At 42.5% G+C, this 22,860-nt stretch overlaps 1 protein-coding gene across 4 annotated transcripts in view; it reads left to right on the top strand.

Annotated features, from left to right (window-relative positions):
• Nucleotides 1-6,103, top strand: part of LOC129851070 (cadherin-4-like) — a 450,252-nt gene extending 444,149 nt beyond the window's left edge. For all 4 annotated transcript variants that reach the window (XM_055917262.1, XM_055917261.1, XM_055917259.1 and 1 more), the window contains one exon: nt 4,312-6,103. In XM_055917262.1, coding sequence (XP_055773237.1) covers nt 4,312-4,515 — 204 coding nt within the window. In that variant the 3' untranslated portion in view covers nt 4,516-6,103. The remainder of the gene's footprint in view (nt 1-4,311) is intronic.
• Nucleotides 6,104-22,860: the final 16,757 nt, after the last annotated feature.

The raw sequence follows: 22,860 nt of genomic DNA, 5'->3' as shown, positions 1-22,860 counted from the left end.
CTTAAAGAGGTGGGGTTTCAGGTGTCTCCGGAAGGTGGTGATTGACTCCGCTGTCCTGACGTCGTGAGGGAGTTTGTTCCACCATTGGGGTGCCAGAGCAGCGAACAGTTTTGACTGGGCTGAGCGGGAACTGTACTTCCTCAGAGGTAGAGGAGGCGAGCAGGCCAGAGGTGGATGAACGCAGTGCCCTTGTTTGTGTGTAGGGCCTGATCAGAGCCTGAAAGTACGGAGGTGCCGTTCCCCTCACAGCTCCGTGGGCAAGCACCATGGTCTTGTAGCGGATGAGAGCTTCAACTGGAAGCCAGTGGAGAGAGCGGAGGAGCGGGGTGACGTGAGAGAACTTGGGAAGGTTGAACACCAGACGGGCTGCGGCGTTCTGGATGAGTTGTAGGGGTTTAATGGCACAGGCAGGGAGCCCAGCCAACAGCGAGTTGCAGTAATCCAGACGGGAGATGACAAGTGCCTGGATTAGGACCTGCGCCGCTTCCTGTGTGAGGCAGGGTCGTACTCTGCAGATGTTGTAGAGCATGAACCTACAGGAACGGGCCACCGCCTTGATGTTAGTTGAGAACGACAGGGTGTTGTCCAGGATCACGCCAAGGTTCTTAGCGCTCTGGGAGGAGGACACAATGGAGTTGTCAACCGTGATGGCGAGATCATGGAACGGGCAGTCCTTCCCCGGGAGGAAGAGCAGCTCCGTCTTGCCGAGGTTCAGCTTGAGGTGGTGATCCGTCATCCACACTGATATGTCTGCCAGACATGCAGAGATGCGATTCGCCACCTGGTTATCAGAAGGGGGAAAGGAGAAGATTAGTTGTGTGTCGTCTGCATAGCAATGATAGGAGAGACCATGTGAGGTTATGACAGAGCCAAGTGACTTGGCGTATAGCGAGAATAGGAGAGGGCCTAGAACAGAGCCCTGGGGGACACCAGTGGTGAGAGCACGTGGTGAGGAGACAGATTCTCGCCACGCCACCTGGTAGGAGCAACCTGTCAGGTAGGACGCAATCCAAGCGTGGGCCGCGCCGGAGATGCCCAACTTGGAGAGGGTGGAGAGGAGGATCTCATGGTTCACAGTATCAAAGGCAGCCGATAGGTCTAGAAGGATGAGAGCAGAGGAGAGAGAGTTAGCTTTAGCAGTGCGGAGCGCCTCCGTGACACAGAGAAGAGCAGTCTCAGTTGAATGACTAGTCTTGAAACCTGACTGATTTGGATCAAGAAGGTAATTCTGAGAGAGATAGCAGGAGAGCTGGCCAAGGACGGCACGTTCAAGAGTTTTGGAGAGAAAAGAAAGAAGGGATACTGGTCTGTAGTTGTTGACATCGGAGGGATCGAGCGTAGGTGTTTTCAGAAGGGGTGCAATTCTCGCTCTCTTGAAGACGGAAGGGACGTAGCCAGCGGTCAAGGATGAGTTGATGAGCGAGGTGAGGTAAGGGAGAAGGTCTCCGGAAATGGTCTGGAGAAGAGAGGAGGGGATAGGGTCAAGCGGGCAGGTTGTTGGGCGGCCGGCCGTCACAAGAAGCGAGATTTCATCTGTGGAGAGAGGGGAGAAAGAGGTCAAAGCACAGGGTAGGGCAGTGTGAGCAGAACCAGCGGTGTCGTTTGACTTAGCAAACGAGGATCGGATGTCGTCAACCTTCTTTTCAAAATGGTTGACGAAGTCATCCGCAGAGAGGGAGGAGGGGGGGGGGGGGATTCAGGAGGGAGGAGAAGGTGGCAAAGAGCTTCCTAGGGTTAGAGGCAGATGCTTGGAATTTAGAGTGGTAGAAAGTGGCTTTAGCAGCAGAGACAGAAGAGGAAAATGTAGAGAGGAGGGAGTGAAAGGATGCCAGGTCCGCAGGGAGGCGAGTTCTCCTCCATTTCCGCTCGGCTGCCCGGAACCCTGTTCTGTGAGGTCGCAATGAGTCGTCGAGCCACGGAGCAGGAGGGGAGGACCGAGCCGGCCTGGAGGATAGGGGACATAGAGAGTCAAAGGATGCAGAAAGGGAGGAGAGGAGGGTTGAGGAGGCAGAATCAGGAGATAGGTTGGAGAAGGTTTGAGCAGAGGGAAGAGATGATAGGATGGAAGAGGAGAGAGTAGCGGGGGAGAGAGAGCGAAGGTTTGGACGGCGCGATACCATCCGAGTAGGGGCAGAGTGGGAAGTGTTGGATGAGAGCGAGAGGGAAAAGGATACAAGGTAGTGGTCGGAGACTTGGAGGGGAGTTGCAATGAGATTAGTGAAAGAACAGCATCTAGTAAAGATGAGGTCAAGCGTATTGCCTGCCTTGTGAGTAGGGGGGGAAGGTGAGAGGGTGAGGTCAAAAGAGGAGAGGAGTGGAAAGAGGGAGGCAGAGAGGAATGAGTCAAAGGTAGACGTGGGGAGGTTCAAGTCACCCAGAACTGTGAGAGGTGAGCCATCCTCAGGGAAGGAACTTATCAAGGCGTCAAGCTCATTGATGAACTCTCCAAGGGAACCTGGAGGGCGATAAATGATAAGGATGTTAAGCTTGAAAGGGCTGGTAACTGTGACAGCATGGAATTCAAAGGAGGCGATAGACAGATAGGTCAGGGGAGAAAGAGAGAATGTCCACTTAGGAGAGATGAGGATCCCAGTGCCACCACCCCGCTGACCAGAAGCTCTCGGGGTGTGCGAGAACACGTGGGCAGACGAGGAGAGAGCAGTAGGAGTAGCAGTGTTATCTGTGGTAATCCATGTTTCCTTCAGTGCCAAGAAGTCGAGGGACTGGAGGGAAGCATAGGCTGAGATGAACTCTGCCTTGTTGGCCGCAGATCGGCAGTTCCAGAGGCTGCCGGAGACCTGGAACTCCACGTGGGTCGTGCGCGCTGGGACCACCAGGTTAGGGTGGCAGCGGCCACGCGGTGTGAAGCGTTTGCATGGTCTGTGCAGAGAGGAGAGAACAGGGATAGACAGACACATAGTTGACAGGCTACAGAAGAGGCTACGCTAATGCAAAGGAGATTGGAATGACAAGTGGACTACACGTTTCGAATGTTCAGAAAGTTAAGCTTACGTAGCAAAAATCTTATTGACTAAAATGATGCAATACTGCTGACTGGTGAAGTAGGCTAGCTAGCAGTGGCTGCATTGTTGACTTTGTTTGAAAGTGTTGCTGGCTAGGTAGCCTCGATAACTGGCTAGGTAACCTCGATAACTGGCTAGGTAACCTCGATAACTGGCTAGATAATTACTCTAAACTACACAATTATCTTAGATACAAGGACAGCAAAGACAACTATGTAGCTAGCTAACACTACACTAATCAAATCGTTCCGTGAGTGTTCTAATGTTTGAGTTTCTATACCAAGGAGCAATCACAGTGACAGCAAAGTTCATAACAACACAGTTCATAACAACACAGTTCATAACAGCACAGTTCATAACAGCACAGTTCATAACAACACAGTTCATAACAGCACAGTTCATAACAGCACAGTTCATAACAACACAGTTCATAACAACACAGTTCATAACAGCACAGTTCATAACAACACAGTTCATAACAGCACAGTTCATAACAGCACAGTTCATAACAACACAGTTCATAACAGCACAGTTCATAACAGCACAGTTTATAACAGCACGGTTCATAACAGCACAGTTCATAACAACACAGTTCATAACAGCACAGTTCATGACAGCACAGTTCATAACAGCACAGTTCATAACAACATAGTTCATAACAGCACAGTTCATAACAACACAGTTCATAACAGCACAGTTCATAACAGCACAGTTCATAACAACACAGTTCATAACAGCACAGTTCATAACAGCACAGTTCATAACAACACAGTTCATAACAGCACAGTTCATAACAACACAGTTCATAACAACACAGTTCATAACAGCACAGTTCATAACAACACAGTTCATAACAGCACAGTTCATAACAACACAGTTCATAACAGCACAGTTCATAACAACACAGTTCATAACAGCACAGTTCATAACAGCACAGTTCATAACAGCACAGTTCATAACAGCACAGTTCATAACAGCACAGTTCATAACAACACAGTTCATAACAGCACAGTTCATAACAGCACAGTTCATAACAACACAGTTCATAACAACACAGTTCATAACAGCACAGTTCATAACAGCACAGTTCATAACAGCACAGTTCATAACAACACAGTTCATAACAGCACAGTTCATAACAGCACAGTTCATAACAACACAGTTCATAACAGCACAGTTCATAACAACACAGTTCATAACAAACTTAGCAACAAGCATGCCATCAGTATAATCACTATTGCCTTTCTCTCCTCAGTGTTAACTAACCCTCTCTGTCTCTCTCTCTCAGGGTCTGAGGGCGGCGGACAACGACCCCACGGCCCCGCCCTATGACTCCCTGCTGGTGTTTGACTATGAGGGCAGTGGCTCCACGGCCGGCTCTGTCAGCTCCCTCAACTCCTCCAGCTCAGGAGACCAGGACTACGACTACCTCAACGACTGGGGCCCCCGCTTCAAGAAGCTGGCAGACCTCTACGGCGGGGGAGACGACTGAGAGAGGGTTGTGGGTGGGGTACGGAGGGGGTCCGGGGGGAGGGATTGGGGTCAGATGCTCCTTGAAACCACAGGCAGGGCCCAAGCAGTACCACATGAGATATTCCCATAGTAGACCAGTGAGGAGAGAACGGAACCTAAGAGAGTGTTCTAGAAGACGGCCTGTGACCTCACCAGGTTCTGCTGCTACTCTATTCTGGCTTTTTTAGTGGCAAGTTTTTAGTGTGTTTTGTTTCTCACTCTACTGGACATCGAGCTATCTGGGGATGCGAGACACTTCTGAGAGACAGGAGTGCTGACGCTCGTTTGGCTTGGATGATGAAAAGGAACATGATAAACTCATCTCCTTTTGGTTTAACGCTGAACACAATGTACAGAAAGACACACTTTCTCTCTCTCAACTTGAATTTCCTTAGAACAGAAGCACTGTCATTTTATAAAGTGCCTTTTGTGGTGTGTTTTGTATCGGACTCCTGAAATCTCAGGGTTGGTTGCCATTGGAGAAGTTTCGAGCGGCACACACCCTTGTAACCTCCGCCACCCCAACCTTCATATGAGTCCCTCTCCTCTGCTCTCTGGTGTCACAAGAACTGCTGTACCCAGCAGCAACACAGATGAGAGAACCACACAACGAGGGCTGGCTGTAGGTTAAGATCAGTTATACTCTTGGAGAAGTACTACTAAAGCAACCCTCTGTCAGTGATACATCACTGGGCTGATCGAAGACTTACCCAACCATCATCCGGTCAACACAACACTGACATTGGATGTGTGTATGTGTGTCTGTTTTTAAAAATGTGGGGGGTTTCTAACAAACAGAGAATGCCTGCCTTTCCTCTGTGAGTCCAGGAGCCTATACGCTCAGATGCTTGCCTGCCCTGTACGGTTTTGTGTTGCTTTCCACGCTGTAAAGCTTATGTAGGCATGATCTGAATAGTGAGATAGTATAACACAGTAAGACTTGAAATGGCTTGGAAAGAATGCCCTGATAAAGAAGCATTAGAAGGATTTTTCTGGCCTTGAACATTCCCATTTTTAGGTCAACAAAACTATTGAGAGATGCATGAAGTATTTTATTTTTTATGTTTTACTTAACGCACTTGTTCTTATGTGGTGAGAATGTGAATATACTCTGTTAAAAAAAACATTCAAAAAAGAAAATGCTGTAAGATACCTATTTTTGAAGTATTAATTTCCAAAAAAAGTTGCTGCTCTAGCTCTTCAATAGGCTGAAAGACATTTTGGAACAGCTATTTTCAGTGTGTGCGTGTTTCTTTTCTCATTTTGGTCAAGATGCTGTTTGTTTCAATTGATCTTTTAAATGTTTTATTTTGGGGGGGGTTGTTTTTTAAGAATTAAGACAGCTTTGTTATAATCCTGTTTTTTTATATGTCAAATGCAGCCCTCCCTCTTCTCCTGTGTCTTTGACGAACACCTTTCTGTCTGCCTCTGGACTTGGGACTATGGAAGGGTTAAACAGTCATGTCGGCTGATAGTTGTTCTATTATTAAGTGTATCTGAATAATTTTCTTCATTCATCTAGATACTGGAAATGTGCTTAAGAAAATAAATGAGACATGTTTTAAAAATGTTGCAACTTACTTACTACTACCTAGTTCATGTTCAACCATCAGTGGGCTTCACTCTAACCTTCTTGAGCTCTGCATCGGCATGAATTTTAAAACTGAAGCCTACCCATGCCCGTAACCTTCAGGCCCGATTGCTTCTGCCAGAAGCACAAAATCAGAAATAGCTTCCTCCGTTAGTAAATCCGTTATATATATATGACTGATCAATTGGGAATTACCTTAACATTTTAGCAAGGATCTCCCGCGATACGGATTGAATCCAGACCTCAATCTTTTCTCTGTGTTGGAGGGCAAGGAGAAGGAATAGACACAGTGACGACCCTTTCCTTGAAGTTGATTGATTAACTGAAGGTGATGACCTCAGTGTTTTAATGTGAACGTCAAGGGCCCTTCTCCCTCACGGTTCTAGCATTCTGTACATTGCAAAGCAAAGAGTGGAAGGAATAACAACGTATATTTGTGTCCATCCCTGTGATTTCAATGAATCAGCTGAGGCCCCAAACAGCGTCGGGGGAATGAAGGGGTTTTAATCCTCCCCGGCTGTGTTTATCAATTAGCCACACCATTAATCCCCGGGACCTAAATCTCATTAGATAGAGCGCCTTTAATAAGACACCCAGAGAGAGAGGAGAGAAAGGGGGGAGAGATATGGGCTAAAAGGATACAGCCTACAGTGAAAAGATCAGAGCTACTGTATATGGGTACTTCGGAGACCTGAGAGGATGGACAGAGCAGAACCTACAGAGGGATGTTATATTCTTTAAAAAACTGTTTTAGACCCAGGTTCACTCAGACCCAACTCTTGTTACTAGAGAAAGAGAGAGAGAGAGCTGTGCTGATAGGATTTGGGAGCATGCTACATGCTGTGGCTGATAATGAGGTGTGCTTTGATTCCACAGTTAATCTCTACACTTGAGAAGGAAGCCTGGCATTAAGGAGATTAAATATTCAAGCCTTCTATATAATAAGGAATCATTCTATATAATACAGAATCATTTTATTTGCAGTGCACGGTGACTCACATCTAGGGTTGCAAAGGGATATTACTGGAAACTTTCCAAGTTTACCAGTAAACTACCAGAATTTTGGTATCTTTCAAGAATTTTATGTAATCGATCATAAAATATCTAGTGGCCCTTTTGTGTGCTTCAGAATGTCACAGGTGATCCTCTGTGTGTTCTTATCACATGTAAAATATATGAAATCATTGAATAAGATTATTTTTAAATAGAACATGTAATGACAAAGCTGTAAAACATTATCCTAAACATAAGCCATGAATTTAGTGAATACCGTTGGTGTTACAGTTGAGGGTTTCAGTATGGAATATCCTTTATTTTATTTTATAACCTTTTTTATATATATAATGTATTGTTTTGGCATCAAACTGGTGGCAGTTGTGAAAAAAATCAATAGTTTGAGGAGTTGCAGATGATGATGAAAAAGGAGAGTTACTTTAGTGTTTCTTCAAGGGTTATGCTACTTCAATATATACCAAACATTAAGAACCCCCATTCTTGATACACATGGGAACGTGTTAGGCCCAGCAGCATTGCAGTTTCTGACACAAACGGGTACGTCTGTGTTACAGTATAACTTTACGTCCGTCCCCTCGCCCCGGGCGCGAACCAGGGACCCTCTGCACACATCAACAACTGACACCCACGAAGCATCGTTACCCATTGCTCCACAAAGGCCGCGGCCCTTGCAGGGCAAGGGGAACCACTACTTCTAGGTCTCAGAGCAAGTGACGTCACCGATTGAAAGGCTATTAGCGCGCACCACCGCTAACTAGCTAGCCATTTCACATCCGTTACACCTGGCACCTACTATCATATCCCATTCAAAGGCACTTCAATATGTTGTCTTGCCCATTCACCCTCTGAATGGCACACACACACAATATATGTCTCAATTATCTCAAGGCTTAAAAATCCTTATTTAACCTGTCGCCTCCCCTTCATCTACACTGATTGAAGTGGATATAACAAGTGACATCAATAAGGGATCATAGCTTTTACATAGATTCACCTGGTCAGTCAATGTCATGGAAAGAGCTGGTGTTCTTCATGTTTTGTATACTTATTAGTGTATTGACAAGCAGTTCCTGTGGCTCTGCATTGCTTGTTAAAGAGAAAGAAAAGCCAAGTTGAGGTGACTTGTTGATAAATGGTGTATACTAAGCAAGAGCTTAGCAGTTGGCCAGCAGCCAGCCCCTTATGTATTGTAAATAAAGTTCTCCTCTTCAAATGCATTCAGCCCAGCTCTTTTCATTTCCTGTCCATAAAGGCCCTAGTCTCTTGGGCTGGCAGTGGGAACAATCCAATCTGAGAATGACTCTGCCGGGTTTTGGTGGTGCCCGGATAATTTGCTGTTTACAATTTAGTGCTGATGGGGCTGCTTCGGTGTGAGCAGCACCATGGGAGGGACTTGTTTACCGGGTCTGTTGTGCTGACACAGCGGGGCACTCCTGCTATTTAAAGATCAGGTAGTGAATGAGATCAAAGCAGGGGAATCAATTTGATGTTACTACTCAGAGTAGAGTGTAAGGGCTCTATTCAATCTGTATCGCTGAAACCCTACAGATTGCGCAATAGATATTTAAAGGAAATTTCTGATTGAGCCAATGCAGCATTTACCATGAATGCAGTCTACACTAACGCAGGAATATCGCCTTTAAATTTCAGTTACGCTGTAACGCTGAACTTCCGCTGTATGGATTGAATAGAGCCCTAAGTCCAGTCCGGTCCACATCCCAGTCTAATATACCTCTGGTTACTGATCTGAAGGGTTGAGACATGCAATGGTGGAGAGAGTGATGGAGCAGAGACCAGATGGGTTCACATCAACCTGTAAAACTCTATTTATGCAAACAACATGTTTCAGACATTGGTTTACCCATCACATACCAAACTACCGATCAGAGTGTTCAAACCTTTGATCAGAACGTGATTGTGTGAGTATCTGTTATTAGGCCTATCTCTGCAAAGTACAGTATCACTGGATTGCACTAAAATGCCTTGTTGTATAACTGACTTCCTGCATCTACCCTTCCCAATATGGGCATATCTGGTCCTGTCAGAGCGCAGTAAAGGGTTTAGAAGCCATCATCCAGGGCTAATGTATCCTGGGGTAGAGCGTATTTTTTGTCTGAGATCTGCTCTGGCCTCTATTTCCATTCAATTCCATTCCCATTTGTCAGGTTCACTACGGGCATGCAGACTGGTATTTTACATGAACACCAGATTGGAAGCAAAGTGATTAGTATAAATAATAGTAGTATAAATAGTAATCAGCCTGCACACGTGTACTAGCATTAACAGTGTAAGTGTAATGATATTTGATTAACATGATGGAGATTCATGTCAACCTAGCTGGTTATGTGCCTGCTGTTCTGTAGGTATGACTGCATTTGGCTGATGAGTCTCCATAGCTGTCAGACAAACTTAGCCATGTACAGTGGCTATTTAGCATGTAAATCTTGGTGGGGCAAATTCCATTTTTTTTTTTTAGATGCATGCCAGCAAAGCCTACACACAACACATTAATTGCACTATAACGGTGACAAACGGTGCCCATAAACTGTTAGGGCCTACATAAAGCTGTCCTAACAGCGGAGCTTTCCTTTCAGCACCATGGAGTGAATCCTTACCACCGCTACACCTGGCTATCAGTGGAGCCTTGTCTGACAGTGAAACAGTTCATTCAGCCTCATTTACTGCCTTTTAAAAAACCCACAACTGATATGGCTGACTTGCTTAAATAAATGTGGTTTCTCCTGACAATTGAGATGTACAAAATATGGCCTATGGGAACGATGAGTGTATAAAAGGCAATCTGTAATTTCGATTAAGACATTTATGAACGAGCTAAGACGGACGTATTCGATATAACTATTTGTTCATCACTTTTGAAATGTACAGCGACAGAATTCAGAACATGGGCCATTCTGTCAGTATTCTCCATATACACCAAGTCAGAACTGTGTGAAAAAAAGGGGGGGATATAAGTAGACAATGAAAACTCTTACAATATTTGATGATGACATTTCTCTAAAACAGGCTATAGGCTTAATGTGCACCACCAAGTCAGAACAGTAGGCTAAATTATGAGGGGGCAAGGGACCAAATTATTAGGGTGATGCACATGGGATACTAACAACTTACTACACAACATACACTTAATATTACTTTCTTAGCTACAGTATACATATCTCCCTGACATATTACTTCAATTATGCAGCAGCATACAAGCCATTTTTGGACTCACCGTTGTGCTGTGCTCACTTGAACAGGAAGGTAGCTCAGCAGTCCGTCTTGTGGGCAAATTTTGTCATGAAACTTTGTCATCAAAGTCTGGTATTTTCTGGATTTATGTTGCTTTCAAGACAACTGGGAAATCGGGGGAAAATCAAGCTTGAATCATGACATCAGTGATCTTCAGGTCGGAGCTCTAGAAAGAGGCCCGATTTCCTGACTTGGAATTCCGAGTTGAATGATTGTTCAAAACATATTTTCCCAGTCGGAGTTCGTTTTTGTCCGAGTTCCCAGTTGTCTTGAACTCACTGAAGTCTGAGATTTCCAAGTTCCGAGTTTCCGGTTGTTTTGAATGCGGCAGAAGTCATGCTGGATTGACAGCATGGCCAATGTATTCCTTTTCTGGCCTATAGTGGTGCGTGAGAATGTTTATCCTTTTTAGCTTGGGAAAGAGACCTTTAACCTGTCTAGGATCAGCGTGGCGCTAGCGGCACACCCCCCCCCCCCCCCCACTGAAAAACCAGTGCCGCGAAATTCAAAAAAAATATTTTTTTTAAATATTTAACTTTCACACATTAAAGTCCAATACAGCTAATGAAAGACACAGATCTTATGAATCCAGTCAACATTTCCGATTTTTAAAATGTTTTACAGGGAAGACACAATATGTAAAGATGTACATCTATTACCTAAAACACATTAGCATAATCCACCATCTTTTATTTGTCCACCAACACCAGTAGCCATCACCAATTCGGCTAAACTAAGATATTTATAGCCCCTAACCAACAAAAAAACTCATTAGATGACAGTCTGATAACATATTTATGGTATGGGATAGGTTTTGTTAGAAAAAAGTGCATATTTCAGGTATATGGCATAGTTTACAATTGCACCCACCATCACAAATGGACTAGAATAATTACAATGAGCAACGTGTTTACCTAACTACTAATCATCAAACATTTCGTAAAAATACACAGCATACACGAATCGAAAGACACAGATCCTGTGAATACAGACAATATTTCAGATTTTCTAAGTGTCTTACAGCGAAAACACAATAAATCGTTATATTAGCTTAGCACATAGCACATAGCAGCCCAGCATTGATTCTAGCCAAAGTGAGCGATAAAAGTCAACATCGCCAAAAGATATAAATTTTTTCACTAACCTTCTCAGAATTCTTCCGATGACACTCCTGTAACATCACATTACAACATGCATATACAGTTTGATCGAAAATGATTATATTTAGCCACCAAAATCATGGTTAGACAATGTGAAATGTAGCTCAGCTGGTCAGAAAATGTCCTTGCGCCACTTAGACAGTGATCTACTCTTATACATAAATACTCATAAACGTGACTAAAAAATATAGGGTGGACAGGGATTGATAGACAATTTAATTCTTAATACAATTGCGTTATTACATTTTTTAATTTATCCTTACTTTTCAATACAGTTTGCGCCAAGCGAAGCTACGTCAAAAAACATGGCGTCCTAAGCCACTAAAATGTTTCGACAGAAACACGATTTATCATAATAAAAATGTCCTACCTTGAGCTGTTCTTCCATCAGTATCTTGGGCAAAGGATCCTTTCTTGGGAGAAATCGTCTTTTGGTGGAAAGCTGTCCTCTTGCCATGTGGAAATGTCAACTACGTTCGGGATGAACTGAAAAGCGTGCCCAACTTTTCACATCGTTGCAAAAATAAATGTCCCAAAATCGCACTAAACGGATATAAATTGCTATAAAACGCTTTAAATTAACTACTTTATGATGTTTGTAACTCCTATAACGAGTGAAAAGATGACCGGAGAAATATAACAGGCTAAACTAAGGCTTGGAACAGGAGAGGGTCGGTGTCTTCCACGCGCGTTACGCAGCTCCCAAAGAATGACTAGCTTCAGAGTTTTTTCATTTGTAGGGCCTGTGAACGCGCAATCGAGCCCGTTGGAATCGTCATCACGTAAAGGCATCCAGGGGAAGACGTAAGAAGTGTCCGTATAGTCATAGCAACGACAGTGCCCTTTTAACTGACTTCAGAAAAGTGGCCAACATTTCTCAAATCTGACTCCATGTCAGGGAAATTGCTGTAGAATGGGCTCTGTTCCACTTAGAGACAAAATTTCAACTCCTATAGAAACTATAGACTGTTTTCTATCCAATAATAATAATAATATGCATATTGTACGATCAAGGATTTTGTGGGAAGCCGTTTCAAAAATTAGCCACATTAGCATAAATAGTCTAAACAGCGCCCCCATCCCCAACAGGTTAAACCCAGAATTGGACTACACACCCTCTCCACCGAATAGCAGGGGAGGCAAAATAGTAATTGCTTTGCAAAGATTGCAGTTAGCTACTGATTCCTTCCATACCACCCACTGCTGAATTTTCGATTTCAAACTTGTTTGTAATGTTTATGTCCAATGGCCGATGAGCACCGATATGTTTTACCTATAATTTCTCTTCATATGACAAGGATTGAAATTGATTTGCCAGTAGATTGTCGAAGTGATTCATGATGATGACTGCTAGCTTGCTAGCTAAGATTTTGAAAGTGTGATGTTGACATCAGTCCAATCAAAGCTGTGGTAGATATAATGTGATTTGACATCATTTTATCTTTGGCCAATGACCTTGAGCCTTGGAAGGGGACTTGAACTTTCTAGCTATTGTCGTGGAAATTTCCTGTATTACTCAATAAAGAGAGAGAGAGCCAACCACACACAAGTCAGAGTTAAATTATATATTCCATCTTTAATATATAATTTACAAGCTTCACCAAAGCCCTTTAATGACTCTCAGATCAATTCAGTGTCTATAAATGAATTCTCTGAGAGTCCTTACAAAACAATTCTTAGTTTCATTTATAGCCAAGATACACCCCTCTCAACTTACAAAGAATCCTTTACCCGAAAGAAGAGTATCCTATCGCTAGACAGCATCAGCTATAAATCATCGTTCAGTTTGATCTCCCAAGACAAGGTTTAAATCTCATGCCTGATACTTCACTGTCTACCAAAACCTTACCTCATCCAATGGCATATATCAATTGTCATTTCTAGATACTCCCAAACCTGGACAAACTCAAAATCAGACAGTGAGCCCCTTAGGTCAAATACTAGGTCAAGATAAGGGCAACCTCAGAGGGGACATACAATGGTTCCAAACACGGCCAAACTCCTTCCCCCTATGAGAAAAGTAGGGAGTGACTGGCGTACAGACATTGTATGAGATAACTAACTGGTTCCCCAATTAATAACTCCATCCCGTCACATGGTTTAACATATACATTGACATATGAAGACAAGCCTGACCTCTCCCCTCTCTGGCCCCATTCTAATAACAAGTATCTCACAAGCATATGATGAAAATAACATCTTATCTATCTATGTTACATAGCTAAATCTGATTCAGCCACGACACTATTACTGTAGATTTTGTGGTGACGTACTGTCCCCATGAGTGACAGAACAATGAGCCAATCACGGCACAACTAGATAAAATTACCAACCCCTACGCTCTGTATTCCCCCCCCCCCCCCCCCCCCCACCTCCCACCACCACCACAGAAAGCACTGAGCTAGGCTGAAACACCTGCATTTTGGAGCTGCCTTACTCAAGAAAGCAAAAAAGAGACCATATTTCTATGCAGCTTTTCTCAATAGGGGGTGCTGTTTTCACTTTGTAAAAATGTAGTTCCCAAATTAAACTGCCTCGTACTCAATTCTTGCTCGTACAATATGCATATTATTATTACTATTGGATAGAAAACACTCTCTAGTTTCTAAAACCGTTTGATCTGTGAGTAAAACATTATATCTGTGAGTAAAACAGAACTCAAGTTGGAGCAAACGTCCTATCAGGAAGTGAGAAATCTGAAATCAGGCAGTCTGTTCTAGGGTCAGTTTATTAATTTGCATGTCTTCTATTGGTCGACATGCACTGCATAGGCCTTCCCCTAGATGTCAGCAAGTAGTGAGAATTGGAATGGAGTTGCTAGGCAGATCTGAGGCCATATAAAGGGTCTGGGTACGTGGGGTACACTCTTTTCAACATTCGCCATGACGCAAGACAGACCTCAGGATGGCGTTCTGGAAAGCTCTCGTTATAGGCCTTAGATATATCCGGCTCTGATTTTATTCGATATAGGTGTTAAAGACATCATAATGTAGTTATTTTAAACCGAGTTATATCAGTTTATATCAGTATATTGCGATTTTCGGATATTTCTTTGTGCTGCGTAATAGTGAGTTTGGCATGTCTTCGCCACATGGATAATGTTTACTGCTAATTCCAAAGTTGAAGGCGACAATCTACAACCGAGCAACGATTCTTCTGGATAAAGGACAACTTGCCCAAGATTCTGATGTAAGCTCATCAAAAAGTATGAAGTATTTATGATGTTAATTCGTTGTTCTGTTGAAAAATGTAAAACTACTGTTCCGCCATTAATTTCGGTGCGGTCTCGCTTTAACGCACGATGTATGTCGTAGTAACGTTAATTTTAAAAATCTAACACAGCGGTTGCATTAAGAACTAATGTATCTTTCATTTGCTGTCCAACCTGTATTTTTTAGTCAAGTTTATGATTAGTCACTGATTAGATTAGGTGCCTCTCCCAAGATTTCTCCCGACATTTTGTTGGCAGCTTGGCTACTATTCTCATTGTATAACCACGATTTGTGCCGCTAAATATGCACATTTTCGAACAAACTCTATATGTATTGTGTAATATGATGTTATAGGACTGTCATCTGAAGAAGTTTGAGAAGGTTAGTGAAAAAATTAATATCTTTTGCTGGTTTATTCGTTATCGCTATTGTTGGCTTGAATCAATGCTTTTGTGTGGTTGGCTATTGTAGTAAGCTAATATAATGCTATATTGTGTTTTCGGTGTAAAACACTTAAAAAATCTGAAATATTGGCTGGATTCACAAGATCGTTGTCTTTCATTTGCTGTACGCTGTGTATTTTTCATAAATGTTTTATGATGAGAATTTAGGTAATTCACGTTGGTCTCTGTAGTTATTCTAGTTGCTTTGGTGAGAGTTGTGATGGTGGCTGCAATGTAAAACTATGATTTATAGCAAAAGACACCACTATTTTTACTCCATCAGTTTTTTACTCCATCAGTAGCTATCACAAATTCGACCAAATAAAGATATAAATAGCCACTAACCAAGAAACAACTTCATCAGATGACAGTCTGATAACATATTTATTGTATAGCATATGTTTTGTTAGAAAAATGTGCATATTTCAGGTATAAATCATAGTTTACATTGCAGCTACAGTCAGAAATTGCACCGAAAGCAGACAGAAAAATTACAGACACCAACGCCAAATAACTAAATACTCATCATAAAACATTTCTGAAAAATACATAGTGTACAGCAATTGAAAGACAGGCATCTTGTGATTCCAGACAATATTTCCGATTTATCAAGTGTTTTACAGCGAAAACACAATATAGCGTTATATTAGCTTAGCACAATAGCAAACATCACACCAGCATTGATTCAAGGCAAAAATAGCTATAACGTATAAACCACCAAAATATATTAATTTTTTCACTAACCTTCTCAGAATTCTTCAGATGACAGTCCTGTAACATCATATTACACAATGCATATAGAGTTTGTTCGAAAATGTGCATATTTAGCGGCACAAATCGTGCTTATACAATGAGAAAAGTGTCCATAACGTCAAGCAATCTGTCCGGCACCATCTTGTAAAGGCACCTATTCTTATCGAAAACTATTCATAAACTTGACTAAAAAAATACAGGTTGGACAGCAATTGAAAGACAAATTAGTTCATAATGCAATTGCTGAATTACATTTTTTAAATTAACCTTACTGCGCAATACAGGCTGCGATAACGCAAGGCTACACTGCAGGAAATGGCGTCTTATGCATTTGACATTTTTCAACAGAACAATGAATTATCAGCATAAATAGTTCTTACTTTTCGATGAACTCCCATCAGAATCTTGGGAAAGGTGTCCTTTGTCCAAAATAATCGTTGCTAGGTTGGAGAACGTCGTCTTCAACGTTGCAATTAGCAGTAAACAATAGCCATGTGGGCCAGAGATACCCAACTTCCTACAGCGTCACGAAAATAAATACCCGAAAATCGCAATATACTGACATAAACTGATATAATTCGGTTTAAAATAACAACATTACGATGTCTTCAACACCTATATCGAATAAAAACAGAGCCGGATATATCTAGGAGCTAAAACGGGAGCTTCTAAAATGACATGCCAAGACCCTCCCTGCGTCAGAGCGAAGAGTGGAAAGATGGGACACTTCGGTTCCAAGCAATTTATAACCTTTGGGAACTACGTAGAAACTCCATTTCAACTCTCCCTATTCGCTGACACCCAGTGGAAGGCGTATGCAGTGCATCTCAACCAATAGAGGACAGGCAAATTAATACACAGGTCTCAGAACAGCCAGCAAAATTCTGCATTCTGATATACACATAGGAAAATTGCTCTAAGTCCAGTTCTGTTTCACCCACAGATATAATTCAAACGGTTTTAGAAACTAGAGTGTTTTCTATCCAATAGTAATAATAATATGCTTATTGTACGAGCAAGAATTGAGTATGAGGCCTTTTTGAAATGGGGACCTTTTATCTGGCTACTCAATACTGCCCCTTGAGCCCAAAAAGGTTAAAAATTAAAAACAGAAATACCATATTTACATAAGTATTCAGACCCTTTGCTATGAGACTTGAAATTGAGCCCCGGTGCATCCTGTTTTCATTAATCATCCTTGAGAAGTTTCTACAACTTGATTGGTGTCCACCTGTGGTAAATTCAATTGACTGGACATGATTTCGAAAGGCACACACCTGTCTATATAAGGTCCCACAGTTGACAGTGCATGTCAGAGCAAAAACCAAGCCATGAGGTCGAAGGAATTGTCCATAGATCTGGGGAAGGGTACCAAAACATTTCTGCAGCATTGAAGGTCCCCAAAAACACAGGGTCCTCCATCATTCTTAAATGGAAGAAGTTTGGAACCAACAAGACTCTTCCTAGAGGTGGCCGCCCGGCCAAACTGAACAATCTGGGGAGAATGGCCATGGTCAGGGAGGTGAACAAGAACCCGATGCTCACTTTGCCAGAGCTCTAGAGTTCCTCTGTGGAGATGGGAGAACCTTCCAGAACGACAACCATCCCTGCAGCACTCCACCAATCAGGCCTTTAGAGTGGCAAGACGAAACCCACTCTGAAGTAAAAGGCACATGACAGCCCGCTTGGAGTTTGCCAAAAGGCATCAAAATGACTCTCGTCCATGAGAAACAAAATTCTTTGGTCTGATGAAACGAAGATTGAACTCTTTGGCCTAAATGTCAAATCTGGAGGAAACCTGGCACCATCCCTACAGTGAAGCATGGTGGTGGAAGTATCATGAGAGACTGGGAGACTAGTCAGGATCGAGGGTAAGATGAACGGTGCAAAGTACAGAGAGATCCTTGAAAACCTGCTCCAGAGCACTTAGGACCTCATACTGGGGCGAAGATTCATCTTCTAACAGGACAACGACCCTAAGCACACAGCGAAGACAACGCAGGAGTGGCTTCGGGATAAGTTTCTGAATGTTCTTGCGTGGCCCAGCCAGAGCCCAGACTTGAACCTGATCGAACATCTCTGGAGAGACCTGAAAATTGCTGTGCAGCAACGATGCTCCCCTTACAACCTGACAGATTTTCAGAGGAACAGCAGAGAAGAATGGGAGAAACTCTCCAAATAAAGGTGTGCCAAGCTTGTATCGTCATACCCAAGAACACTTGAGGCTGTAATCGCTACCAAAGGTGTTTCAACAAAGTACTGAGTAAAGGGTCTGAATACTTATGTAAAGTATTCAAAAACATGTTTTTGCTTTGTTATTATGAGGTATTGTGTGTAGATTGATGAGGGGGAAAAACAATTTAATCCATTTTAGAATAAGGCTGTAATGTAACAAAATGTGGTAAAAGTCAAAGGGTCTGAATACTTTGTAGGTCTGCAATAAAGTATCCAAGAGTGTAGGTTTACATTGTGTCTGTGCGTGCTCGCGTCTGTGAGTGCATGGGCGTGAAAGGTGGCTGTGTAAATGGTGATTAGCTTTTCATTTATTGGTTTACACAGATGAGAGGTCCTTTCCCCACTCGGCCTGGGTGTGTGTGCGAGCATGCCAAGGTTATTATAGTTTTGTTTTTTATATTAGTTTTAATGATTTGTATTTGACATTCAATAAAGTTTCAATTTGTTTTCAGACCTGATTTACTAGTTTTAATTTAGTTTAAGTTTAATATAGACATTTCTATTTTGTATTTCTATTATTTTGTTTCAGTTTTAGCTTCAATGTTAGGGACAGAAAGTATGCATGGGAGGCTAGAAGCCATTTACTGTATGTGTTGTATAGTTTTTGTGTTTTTTGGGATGTCACCTCTTGCCACTGTTGGTCAGTAATTCATAAGTGCAGTGGTATTCAAAGTTGTGGTCGCAACCCCTAGTGGGGAATTGTAGTGGGGTAAAAAAAGGTCTTCATTTTGATAAGAGAGATGAAAATGTAATGAATTTAAGGTTATTTGTTGATGTAAATTTGAAATGTACTGATTTTAACCTGCTTGGCGTGCAAGCCCGACACCGGTACACTTATGACAACAGCCAGCTCAAAGTGCAGGGCGCGAAATTCAAAAGATATATTTTTTTAAATATTTAACTTTCACACATTAACAAGTCCAATACAGCATATGAAAGGTACACATCTTGTGAATCAAGCCAACATGTCCGATTTTTAAAATGTTTTACAGGGAAGACACAATATGTAAATCTATTAGCTAACCACGTTAGCAAAAGACACCACTTTTCTTACTCCTTCAGTTTTTTACTCCATCAGGTGCTATCACAAATTCGACCAAATAAAGATATAAATAGCCACTAACCAAGAAACAACTTCATCAGATGACAGTCTGATAACATATCTATTGTATAGCATATGTTTTGTTAGAAAAATGTGCATATTTCAGGTTTAAATCATAGTTTACATTGCAGCTACAGTCTGAAATTGCACCGAAAGCAGACAGAAAAATTACAGACACCAACGCCAAATAACTAAATACTCATCATAAAACATTTCTGAAAAATACATAGTGTACAGCAATTGACAGACAGGCATCTTGTGATTCCAGACAATATTTCCGATTTATCAAGTGTTTTACAGCGAAAACACAATATAGCGTTATATTAGCTTAGCACAATAGCAAACATAACAACAACATTGATTCAAGGCAAAAATAGCAATAACGTAATCACCACCAAAATATATTAATTTTTTCACTAACCTTCTCAGAATTCTTCAGATGACAGTCCTGTAACATCATATTACAACATACATATAGAGTTTGTTCGAAAATGTGCATATTTAGCCGCACAATTCGTGGTTGTACAATGAGAAAAGTTGCCATGCTGCCCAGAAAATGTCGAGCGGCATCTTGGAGAGGCACCTCTTCTAATCAATAAATAATCATAAACTTGACTAAAAAATACAGGGTGGACAGCATATGACAGACAAATTAGTTCTTAATACATTTGTAAAATTAACTTTATTGCGCAATACAGGCTGCGATAAAGCGAAGCTACACAAAAATTAATGGCGTCTTATGCATTTAACATTTTTCAACAAAACAACGATTTATCAGCATAAATAGTTCTTACTTTTCGATGAACTGCCATCAGAATCTTGGGAAAGGTGTCCTTTGTCCAAAAGAATCGTTGCTAGGTTGGAGAACGTCGTCTTCAACCTTGCAATTAGCAATAAACAATAGCCATGTGGGCCAGAGATACCCAACTTCCTACAACGTCACGAAAATAAATACCCGAAAATCGCAATATACTGACATAAACTGATATAATTCGGTTTAACATAACAACATTACGATGTCTTTAACACCTATATCGAATAAAAACAGAGCCGGATATATCTAGGAGTTAAAACCAGAGCTTCTAAAACGACATCCCAAGACCCTCACTGCGTCAGCGCAGGATCGAAAAGGAAGGACACTTCGGTTCCAATCCAATTTATAGACTTTCGTCTCTGCCTAGAGACTCCATTTGAAGGCCCTCTATTCTCTGACACCCAGGGGAAGGCGTATGCAGTGTAACCCAACCAATAGAAGACAGGGAGAGTTATAGACAGCTCTGGGAACAGGTTGTAAAAATCAGCATTCTCAACCCCACATAGGGAAATTGCTCTAAGTCCAGTTCTGTTTCACGCACAGACATAATTCAAACGGTTTTAGAAACTAGAGAGTGTTTCTATCCAATAGTAATAATAATATGCATATTGTACGAGCAAGAATTGAGTACGAGGCCGTTTGAAATGGGCACTTTTAATTAGAGTTACTCAATACACCCCCTGCAGCCCAAAGAGGTTAAGGTTGTGTCATTAGATTTGCGGTGGGGTTAGCCTGGCTGACGTAACTAACGTGATACACAGCGCGGGAGAGCTGTGATATACTGGTCTGGAGACAGGAGTCTGTTGTAAATCCGGTATTCCCACATAAATGGCATGAGCTTTGATTGGTTCTCTCAAACTTTTTTTTATTTTATGGGGGGTTGAGAACAATGTTCCCTCTAAACTGCCGCACAGCTCCCCAGGGATGCAGTGCAGAAATACCAGCCCACAAAGAGAAGCACTTTCTAGAGCAGTGGTCACCAACCGGTCAATCGCGATGAGTTAATGTTTCTGTTCCATAAGGTATCAGGGAGTGATGACCCCAGGGCCAGACCTTGGTCTCTACACAAGGAGATACTGTCTAATCTTAACCTTGTGACCCATTCCATACATCTGTTGTTTGTCCTATAGCCTGAAGGGGGAGTATCTTGGCTATAAAAGACCTTTGTACTTTTGTACTATTGTCTATTGTCTTGTACTATTGTCCATATGCATATTCTAGCTTTTATGGCTGAGTAGCAGGCAGTTTAATTTGGGCACACTTTTCATCCAAAATTCCGAATGCTGCCCCCTACCCTAGTGAAGTTAACAGAATACTCTATTCTTTCGAATAAAACAACCATTATATTGTAATACAAGCATTATAACATAATCTCGCAATTTTCCACGATACATTTGTGCTCATTTGGAGGAATTCATGGCAGAGGTCAGAAACGTTTTTGAGTCTCCAGTATCCCGGAAAAAGGCGACCAGCAAACTTCTTGACTTACGTCAAAACTCCCGTAGTGTGGGAGACTACGCGGTGGACTTTCGCACATTGGCTGCCAAGAGTGCCTGGAATCCGGAGTCTCATTTCGATACTTCTCTGCACGGATTATCTGAGGAGGTAAAGGATGAGCTAGCTGATCGGGAACTACCGGTGGACCTTGATTCTCTTATCGCCTTAACCATTCAAATTGATGGACACTTAAGGGAACGCAAGAGTGAGAGGAGGTCTGGTCTCGGGCACACTCGTGCACCCGATATGATGCGTTCACCTCCTATTGAATCCGGAAGTTTCCGAAGGCAGCTCTTCCGAGAGGAGTGGAAGTAACCCGTGCTCTCTCGTGAATCTACGAGTAAGTTGGATACTCCTGAGCCTATGCAGTTGGGAAGAACTAGGCCTATCAGTTTGGGAGAGCTCACGGAGGATGAATAATAACTGTTGTCTGTAACTGTTGTCTGTTCTGTGGAGAGGCAGGAAATGTTATAGCTACCTGCACTATTAGGAAATCCTTGTCTCTAGTGGGTACCAGTACTATGGTGAGTCAGACTGAGAGTTCCCTAATTCACATCACCCGCACACCCCGTTTTGCTCTTGTGCTGTGGGGATACCAATCTAAGTCTCTCCGAGTGCTCATTTACTCTGGGGCTGATGAATGTCTTATGGATGCCACGATAGCTTCGGAGCTTGGTATTCCCACTCAGCCTCTCTCTGTGCCCATGGATGCTAGGGCACTGGACGGCCGCACTATAGGGGAAGTCACCCAAAGTACTGTGCCCGTTCAATTACGAGTTTCTGGTAACCACAGTGAGACCATACAGTTCCTCCTCATTGCATCTCCCCATGTTTCGGTTGTGTTGGGATTTTCCTGGCTACAAAAACACAATCCTGTGATTGACTGAAACACAAGCTCCATCCTGGGTTGGAGTCTTTTTTTGCCATTCCCACTGCCTTCAAGCAGCACAGCCTTCCCCAAGTTGTCCTCCTCAGGATGTTAGCAAGACTGTGGATGTCTCTGCTATTCCTACTGAATACCATAACGTCCTGGACGTGTTCAGTAAGGCACGTGCTACTTCCCTTCCCCCGTAACGTCCTTATGATTGTGCCATTGGCCTTCCCCAGGCACTACACCACCTCTGGGTCGGTTGAATTCTCTGTCCGGACCAGAGACCAAAGCTATGGAGGAGTACATAGAGGAGTCTCTGGCCACTGGGGCCATCAGTCCTTCTGCACCTCCTGCCGGTGCAGGGTTTTTCTTTGTGGAGAAGAA

This window comes from Salvelinus fontinalis, chromosome 3 (genome assembly GCF_029448725.1).
Source record: "Salvelinus fontinalis isolate EN_2023a chromosome 3, ASM2944872v1, whole genome shotgun sequence".
Taxonomy (NCBI): domain Eukaryota; kingdom Metazoa; phylum Chordata; class Actinopteri; order Salmoniformes; family Salmonidae; genus Salvelinus; species Salvelinus fontinalis.
The sequence above is the reverse complement of the archived record's forward strand: the minus strand, read 5'-3'. Positions and strand labels throughout refer to the sequence as shown.